This window comes from Carcharodon carcharias, chromosome 8 (assembly GCF_017639515.1).
Source record: "Carcharodon carcharias isolate sCarCar2 chromosome 8, sCarCar2.pri, whole genome shotgun sequence".
In the NCBI taxonomy this organism is placed as follows: Eukaryota; Metazoa; Chordata; class Chondrichthyes; order Lamniformes; family Lamnidae; genus Carcharodon; species Carcharodon carcharias.
In genome coordinates, this window is record NC_054474.1 from 68493138 (window position 1) to 68503072 (window position 9935).

Sequence of the window (9935 nt, forward strand, 5' to 3'; positions counted from 1 at the left end):
CAGAGTGATTTTTGGATTTTAGACATTATCCAGTCTCATAAATTGAAAATGTTAATTTAGTGCCGAATTACAATTGGTGTCATGCTGTAGATCACATTAAGAACTAGGTTAAGATATTCCAAATTGATTCCAGGTCAGACCCTGGAAACCAATCAAGAAAAACGATGTTTATCTCATTAGGCTAGGTTAGATCCACCATCCTACCTAACCAATTCTTTCATCCTTTTACCTGAGCTGTTTAATGCCCTCACTAACAGCAATGTTGCCTATGTCTCAATCAGTGGAGTTAGTCAAGAAGAATTAAAAATTATTAAAACCTTGCTTCAACTCACATCCCAGAGTTTAACATTGTACTATGGTGATTGTGCCTATCTCCTTTTCTTACATGTGTGAATATCAGAAATTTTTCATGCAAGGAAGTTACAGAACTGTTCTTGAACATTTCATTTGACACTGTAGAGCAGGGTGATTTAATAAGTGTTCAGTTATATAGGATTATTGATGTTTGATTATGCTCAGTACCCAGGTTGCCTGTGGCAGATAGATGTTACCTGTTGGTCTGCCTTTGAATAGATTGTCTACTTTTATCTATTTGTGATGCTAATTTATTTGTGTATCCTTAAGAAGATTAAACCTTTTGTATGTACAAGATTATTGTCTCATTACTTGGTTAGCGGGTCTTTAACCATATAAAATTGAAATAAAAACTAGACAACAATGAAAGATAAAATAAGGAAAATGTATTTCTCCAATCTAGCTCACTGCCCCCCACCTCCGCCCCCCCCCCCCCGCCCCTCCACCCCAGTTCCACATTATTAAAATCTGTACGGATTATCTTCATCTCTGCCTGAGTTGGGGGTTGGGGTCATACTTGTTCATCCTGTTTATCGACATTGGAGCAAAAACTCAAATGTCTTCCTCATCCACTAAGTGTAGTAACACAGCAGAATGCAAAAAAAAAATGAACATCTTGTAAGAAACATTGGTAAAGTTCATTCAACAAGTCTAAATGAAAAATTATCCTGGTAATACAAATCTTTCTTTTCCATATAGCAAAGAGACATGTTTACAAATGAATCGAGAGAAAAGCACTGGCACTATCATATTTCCTAATTTATGCATTAGTCGAGTAAAGCTTGACAGTATGCATATCATACACCCTGTATGTACAGTGCTCAGTGTATCCTCAAATAGCCTCTGCACAACCAATATACCATATTCCTTCTATGCTCTTCATATATTCTTGTGTGCCCTCCATACACCTCGCATGCAATCCATACACTTTTGTGCCCTCATAAACCTTGTGCACACACCTTGGATCCCCAAAACCTTCATGTACTTCATACACCCAGTACTTCCTCACATTGCCCCCATGTAGCCTCGTATTCCATCATGCACCCCATCTACTCAGACACCCACATTCAGCCAGTACACCCACCATACAGCTTCTTTATACCCTGTAAACCTTTTCACACTTACCATAGACTCTATAGTTCCCCATGCATCTTCCATGCTCATGTAGTCACTCATACAGCCCCCAGGCACCCCATATACACCTCCTACATACTTTGCCACTCTCCATACAACCAATATATCCTTGTACAGCCTGTACAGGCTGTAGTGCTGAAGACCTATGGTCCATACCCCAAACTAAATTATTCTGGCATAGCTACAAGATTAGCTTCTCCCTATCAATGTGGAAAATAACCCAGGTCTGTCCTGTCTATAGGACAAATCCAACCCAGCTAATTACTGTGCTACAGCCTACTCCCAGTCAAGACCAATGTAATGAAAGTTGTTATCAGCAGTGCCATCAAGCAGCACTTATTGACTGATAACCACACAAAGGTTTGGGGATCACTTGATCACCAGTATCACTTGATTCTAGACCTCATTATAACCATGGGCCAAAGCACACAAGAGCTGAATTCCAGTAGTGAGGTGACAGTGACTGTCCTTAAAATCAAGGCAGTATTTGATTAAGTGTGCCACCAAGGAGCTCTGGTAACAGTGAAGGAAATCCTCTACAATAACACAGAATCACAGTGCACAAGAGGCCCTTCAGCCCACTGAGTCCGCACCAACACATGAGAAACACCTGACCTACCTATCTAATCCCATTCACCAGCACTTGGCCCATAGCCTTGAATGTTATGATGTGCCAAGTGCTCATCCTGGTACTTTTTAAAGGATGTGAGGCAACCCGCCTCCACCACCCTCCCAGGCAGTGCATTCCAGACCATCACCACCTTCTGGGTAAAAAAGTTTTTCTTCACATCTGCCCTAAACCTCCTGCCCCTCACCTTGAGCTTATGCCCCCTTGTGACTGACCCTTCAAATAAGGGGAACAGCTGCTCCCTATCCACCCTATCCATGCCCCTCATAATCTTGTACACCTCGATCAGGTCACCCCTCAGTCTTCCCTGTTCCAACGAAAACAACCCAAGTCTATCCAACCTCTCTTCATAACTTAAATGTTTCATCCCAGGCAACATCCTGGTGAATCTCCTCTGCACCCCCTCCAATGCAATCATATCCTTTCTAAAATGCCGACCAGAACTGCACACAGTATTCCAGCTGTGGCCTCACTAAGGTTCTATACAACTCCAACATGGCCTCCCTACTTTTGTAATCTATGCCTCAATTGATAGAGACAAGTTTCCCATATGCCTTTTTCACCACACCACTAACATGCCCCTCTGCCTTCAGAGATTTATGGACACACATGCCAAGGTCCCTTTGTTCCTCAGAACTTCCTACTGTCATGCAGTTTAATGAATACTTTCTAGTCAAATTACTCCCTCCAAAGTGTATCACCTCACACTTTTCAGGGTTAAATTCCATCTGCCACTTATCTGCCCATTTGACCATCCCGTCTATATCTTCCTGTAGCCCAAGACAGTCAACCTCACTGTTAATTACCCGGCCAATCTTTGTGTCATCCACAAATTTACTAATCCTACCCCTCACATAGTCATCTATGTTGTTTATACAAACGACAAATAATAGGGGACCGAGCACAAATCCCTGTGGTACACCACTGGACACTGGCTTCCAGTCACTAAAGCAGCCTTTTGTCATCACCCTCTGTCTCTTACAACTAAGCCAATTTTGAATCCACCTAATCAAATTATCCAGTATCCCATGTGCATTTGCCTTCTTTATAAGTCTCCCATGTGGGACCTTGTCAAAGGCTTTGCTGAAATCCATATAAACTACATCAACTGCACTACCCTCATCTACACACCTGGTCACCTCCTCAAAAAATTCAATCAAATTTGTTAGGCATGACCTCCCTCTGACAAAGCCATGCTGGCTATCCTTGATCAAACCTTGCCTCTCCAAGTGGAGATAGATACTCTCCTTCAGAACTTTCTCCAAAGTTTCCCTACCACTTACGTGAGACTCACTGGCCTGTAGTTCCCTGGCTTATCTCTACAACCCTTCTTAAATAGCGGAACTACATTAGCCGTTCTCCAGTCCTCTGGCACCTCCAAGAGAAGAATTAACATTTTGGGTCAGAGCCCCTGCGATCTCCTCCCTTGCCTCCCTCAGCAGTCTGGGACACAAATCATCTGGACCTGGAGATTTGTCCACTTTTAAGCCTGCCAACACCTCCAATACCTTGTCACTCTCTATATCAATTTGCTTAAGAACCTTGTAGTCTCTTTCCCCGAGTTTAGTACCTTCATCCTCATTCTCTTGGGTGAAGACAGACGTGAAGTATTCATTAAACACTCTAGTGATGTTCTCTGGCTCCAACCATAGATTGCCCCCTTGGTCCCTTTTGGGCCCTACTCTTTCCCTGGTTATCCTCTTCCCATTGATATATTTATAGAATATCTTGGGATTTTCCCTACTTTTACCAGCCAGAACTTTTTCATATCCCCTCTTTGCTCTCCTAATTGCTTTCTTAAGCTTCACCCTGCACTTTCTGTACTAATGCCTCTGCTCATTTTGCTTCCCTTGTACCTGCTAAAAGCATCTCTTTTCCTTCTTATTATAACCTGAATATCTCTGGTCATCCATGGTTCTCTAGGCTTGTTACTCCTTCCAATCACCCTAGAGGGAACATGTTGAGCCTGTACCCTCCCCATTTCCATTTTGAACACCACCCCACCCCCCCACTGCCCCCCCCACACCCCCAGCCCCCACCACCCCCCCACCGCCCACTGCTCCTCTCTAGATTTCCCCATGAGTAACTGTTCCCAGTCTACCTTGGCCAGATCCTGCTTTATTTTACTAAAATCCACTCTCACCCAATCCAAAAAATCTTTTTGCAACTTGCCGATTTCTTTGTCCACAATAAACTTAACCTGTACCTTGTTGTGGTCGCTTTGGCTAAAGTGCTCGCCCACCACCACCTCAGCCTCCTGTCCGGTTTCATTCCCCAGAATTAGGTCCAGCACTGCACTGACCCTTGTTGGACCCTCTACATATTGACCTAAAAGGTTCTCCTGTACACATTTCAAGAAATCCACTCCATCCAAGCCCTTAGCACTATGTCTATCCCAATTAATGTTGGGAAAGTTGAAATCATCTCATATAATTACCCTATTGTTATTGTTTTTACACACCTCCACAAATTGTGCACATATTTGCTCTTCAATTTCCCGCTGACTATCTGGGGGTCTATAATAAACACCTAACAATGTGGCTGCCCCTTTTTCATTCTTAAGCTCTACCCACAAAGCTTCATTCAATGCTCCCTCCAAGATATCATCTCTCCTTACTGCAGTAACTGACTCCTTAACTAATAATGCAATGCCTCTTCCTCTTTTACCCCCTCCCTTCTCTTGCCTGAAGATTCTATATCTCGGACTGTTGAGCTGCCAATCCTGCCCCTCCCTCAACCACGTCACAGTGATGGCTACTCTATCACAATTCCACGTGTCAATCCTCACCCTTAACTCATCCGTTTTACCTGTGTTACTCCTGGCATTAAAGTAGAGGCCATCCAGCCTTGCCTTACTCCCTTGAAGCTTAATGCAGCTTTTTTCCCTCTGACTTGATTGTTCTACTGTATTATGATGTGTCCCTAATCTACTAACAATCTGTGTCCCCTCCCTATGCCGAATTAGTTTAAACTCCTCCCAACAGCATTGGCAAACCTGCCCTCAAGGATGTTAGTCCCTCTCTGGTTCAGATGTAGACCGTCCCACTTGTACAGGTCCCACCTTCCCCAGAAATGGTCCCAGTGATCCAGGAATCTAAAACCCTCCCTCCTGTACCAACTCTTAAGCCACTTATTCATCTGCACTATTCTCCTATTTCTGAGCTCGCTAACACATGGCATTGGGAGTAATCTAGCGATTACAACCTGAGAGGTCTTGCTTTTTAGTCAACTGCCTAACTCCCTGAATTCTTGATGCAAGACCTCACCCCTCTTTCTACCTATGTCATTGGTACCAACATGTACCATGACCTCTGCCTTATCACCCTCCCCTTTCAGGATGTCCTGCAGCTGTTCAGTAACATCCAGGACCCTGGCACCAGGGAGGCAACAAACCATCCTGGAGTCACGTTGACGGCCACAGTAGCACCTAACTGTTCCCCTGACTATAGAATCCCTATTACTATTGCTCTTCCTCCCTTACTCCCCTCCTGTACAGACAGGCTGCTTGTGGTGCCAGAAGCTTGGCTCTGTCCACTCTCCCTGGAGGAACCAGCGCCCTCATGAGTCTCCAAAATGGAATACCGATTTGCGAGCGAAACCCCAGGGGACTCCTGAACTACCTGCCTGTTTTTCTTGGACTGCCTGGTGGTCAGCCATTCCCTTCCTTCCTCAAGTCCCTTCATCTTCGGTGTGACCACCTCTCTAAACGTGCTATCCACAATACTCTCAGACTCGTGGATGCTCCACAGTGTCCCCAGCTGCCGTTCCAGCTCTGAAACCTGAGCTTCCAGAAGCTGCAGCACTTCCTGCACACATGCTGGTCCCAGGCACTGGAAATGTCCCTGGCTTCCCACATGGAGCACGAGGAGCACACCATGGCTTTGAGCGCTCCTGCCATGACTTATCCCTTTAAATTAAACCTTTTAAGTCAATTAAGTCCAGGGCCCTTCTTTCCTGATCCTCATTACTGTAGAATATACAAACTGTAAACCACAAAATACCTTAAACTATAAGCAATTAAAGTAGTAAATACCTTACCCACTACTTACCAGTGATTCCTTTCCCTTGTAACCTCTACTGCTGCAGCATGCTCTGAAGATTTAAGAAGTTGGATAGCAAAGAAAAATTGCAAAGAGCACCTCGTACCCTATGCATCAATTCCCACTTTGCACCAAATTGCCAATACCCACTCTGGCTGTGCCCCACTCAGGATGTGTTCTCTCTCCTGTTCGTGTTTAAGCAATAATGAGAAGAGTGAGTCAAAAATGTGCATGTTGGCAGTTTTGTATGTTTGGTTCATAAATGAATGCTGGACAGCTTGATTGGCACCACTTCCACAAACATTCGTTCTCTCCACCACTGACACACAGTAGCAGCAGTATGTACCATCTACAAGATGCACTGCAGGAACTCACCAAGGCTCCTTAAACAGTACCTTCCAAACCCACAACCACTATCATCTAGAAGGACAAGGGCACCAGATAGATAAGATCTCGTCAAGCTACTCACCATCCCGACTTGGAAACATATCGCCATTCCTTCACTGTCGCTGGGTGAAAATCCTAGAACTCCCTCCCTAACAGCACTGTGGGTGTACCTACAGCACATGGACTGCAGCAGTTCAAGAAGGATGCTCACCACTACCTTCTCAAGGGCAACTAGGGATCTGCAATAAATGCTGGACTAGCCAGTGAAACCCACATCCCGTAAATAAATACAAAAAAATTTAAGACCTAGAAGAGGAGGTGAGGGCAGGGGGGGTGGGGTGCGGTTGTTCGGAGGAGTGGCATGGGTGTAGTGGCAATGTGAGGATCATTAGAGAAATACTGTCACTGGGTATCACGGATGGAGCAAAGGTCTTCTCCCACTTGAAAATATTACAAAGGATTAACAAAAGTGTTGAAGTCTATTTTTAATTGAAGCACAGCCAGTGGAAGTATCCAGGTTCTTTTGAGATTAAGGAGAATAATAACATTTAAAAATACAGCAAATACAAATCATTGCAACAGAGTGGAATGTAATGCCTTCCCTTAATGGAAGTTGGTGGAGGATTAAGTCAAGTGAACAGCCTTCCCACCAACTGAGGCTCTTATGTGAACAATTAATGCCCAATTAAAGGCTTCATCCCACTGTTGCTGATATTCACCAATGAGGGGACTCGCCATGCAGGAAGCCCGGTTTTCTGGTGGGGGGGGCCCCATGTACAAAGACAGTCAGTGCCACCCCCTTGTCTTACTGCTGAACCCCACCACCTACCCACCATCCGGCAATTCCTCACAACCCCCCTACCGCATGATACACCTGTGGCCTAGATCCCTCAGTGTCCCTGGGCCTTAGTGGGCGCATTATTGGCAGTAGCCACTGCCTCCCCAACAGCGCTGCCAAGCAATGCACAGCTGCTGGCCTCTGAATGGCCAGCAGCTCTCAGGAGACAAGATTTCTACATGGGGCCCTTGATCCCATGGAAGGCCCACCACTGCCCAGTTAAGTGCCTGATTGGGGCATTTAATTCTGTGGCTTTCCTGAAAGTAGGCAACCCAGGGCTCTTGCCAGCATTCCAGTCACCTATGTTAAATTACACCCACAAAGACAAAACCAAGTGTAGGGCATGAGGATAGAGGGGCTGGGGAAACATGGAGCCAGGCACACACATGTAACTGAGGTCTCCTTTAAAACAAAGATTCTGTTATCAATCGTACATAATAACTGGATTTAATTACTCTTAACTATTTATATTGAAAGAGCAATTCTGGGAAGGAGGCCGGGTAAGAAGTATATTTGTACAACGGATAATATCCTGTTGGGTGCTGACTTAATACAGTTTCGAATCATATCAGATACACAGCTAACTTATGTTCTTGGATTTCCTGACATCATTAATAAACGGAGAAACTAGTGGCAATTTAGGATGTCTAAAAATGGAATATATTGCAGAAGTCGAGTCTTGCATAAGTTGATTTAAGGTCAAGAAACCAAGTGCCTCACTCCTACAACAACAGCTTGCATTTATCCGCCACCATTAATGTAGTAAAAAGAACGAAGCAGGGACAAACAAATTGCGGCTTTTATTTTGATAGGCAATGATAAATTTAAACTTACAGCATAATTGTTCAGAGGTCACCCATTTGTTTACGTCCATGGAAAATGTTTGTGCCGCCTCTTTGTTTAACTTCATTACTTTCAGAGGAATTGTAGGAACGGAAATGTTCTTCTGCCAGATTAGCAATGTTGTTGCCTCTTATTTAATTGCCCCAGAAAGATCACAGTGAATTTCCCAGAGGAACAAATTTTCATGTACACACTTGTTTTCAGGAGGCACAATTAATAAAAGAAACATAGAAAGAAATTAGAAATAGAAAATTTATAGCAGAGAAGGCCATTTCAGATCACCGGGTCCGTTCCAGCCAAAGGAGACTTATCCAGCCTGATCCCACCTTTCAGCTCTTGGGCCATAGCCCTGTAGGTTACTGCTCATCAAATACATATTAAGCTACATTTTAAATGTGATGAGTGTTTCCATCTCTGCCACCCTTTCAAGCAGTCAGTGCCATACATCTACCACTCTCTGGTTGGAAAAATTTCTCCTCAACTTTCACCACCCCTCAATCTTTCTACCAATTACTTTAAATCTATGGCCCCTGGTTATCATTTCTGTTAATGAAAGTTGATCCTTTCTAGCTAGGCCTCTCATGATTTTAAACCCCTCAACTAAATCTCCCCTCCACCTCCTCTGTTCCCCAGAAAACAACCAAAGTATCAAATCTCACCTCATAGCGTAAATTCTCCAATCCTGGCAACATCCTCATAAATCTGTTCTGCACCCTTTCTAGTGTGATCACAGTCTTCCTATATGGCAGAATTCTTTCTCTCGTCGGACAAGCGCAGCGGGTGAGCCCAGGATCAGTTGCAAAGCCGACTGCCACCCGCGAACGGCCCCTGACATGGATTTCATGCTGAGTGGCCAATTAATGGCCAGCCAGTGTAAAACATGTGCTGCAGTGCTCAGCGCTGCTGGAATGGGGGGGTGGGTAGAGAGGGAGGAGTGTGAGCGACCGGAAGATTGGGCGGGCAGCGAAAATTTTCATTTAATTTGAGGGGTTCTCAAAATTCCCACATTTTTCATATCATCAACAAGGATATGACTTTTGGACTTTTACCTGAAACCAGACAATGAGAGGAGACAGAATAATCATTCTTCCCTTTAAAACAATCAACCCAGAGAAAGGCACAAAACTAGAGCCCATCAAAATCTTGCATAAATAATCGTTACTAACTACTTAGGCAGGAAGACAACAATCAATGCAATTATGCAAACCCATCAATACTCTACACATACAATGGCTTTCAGTTCAAGACTAGTTACAGAGGCAGGAAGACAATGATAAACATCATGCAAGCCCATTAAAAACAAGACAACAATCACCTGAAGAGGCCCATCAAATTCAGACAAAGAACTAACCTTGATTTGGATTGAGATAAGAAATTTGGGAAAAAAACAGTGTAACTGGGCCCACTTACAAAGGTAAAGAGAACACAGGAGGGTGAACAGAGTTTAAGCAGGGAGCTGAGCCAAGCGGAGGAAGGAGATCTGGAGGTTTGCAGGCCCGTGGGCAACATCACGGTGAGGGGCACGGGGTGGCAGGCTCAACCGAAGACAACAAGGCCGCAACCGCAGCCCTCCACGAAGATCAACCACCCACAACTGCGCCCTCCACCCAACTGAAGAACCTTTGCAAATTCCACAGACCAGGACCACGAGGGGACAGCAGGCCCCAGAGGACACAAAGAGCTTACCCCAAAACTGCAACCATCTTACCTG

The 9935-nt window shown here is 44.5% G+C and overlaps 1 protein-coding gene across 1 annotated transcript in view; it reads left to right on the plus strand.

Annotated features, from left to right (window-relative positions):
• The window catches only part of LOC121281119 (cytochrome P450 26B1-like), a gene marked incomplete at its 3' end in the record, with an annotated part of 35681 nt that extends 26557 nt beyond the window's left edge, over positions 1-9124 (plus strand). Inside the window, exon 7 of the mRNA XM_041193823.1 lies at positions 9116-9124. Within this exon, the coding sequence (XP_041049757.1) occupies positions 9116-9124 (9 nt within the window). The remainder of the gene's footprint in view (positions 1-9115) is intronic.
• Between the last annotated feature and the right edge of the window lie 811 nt (positions 9125-9935).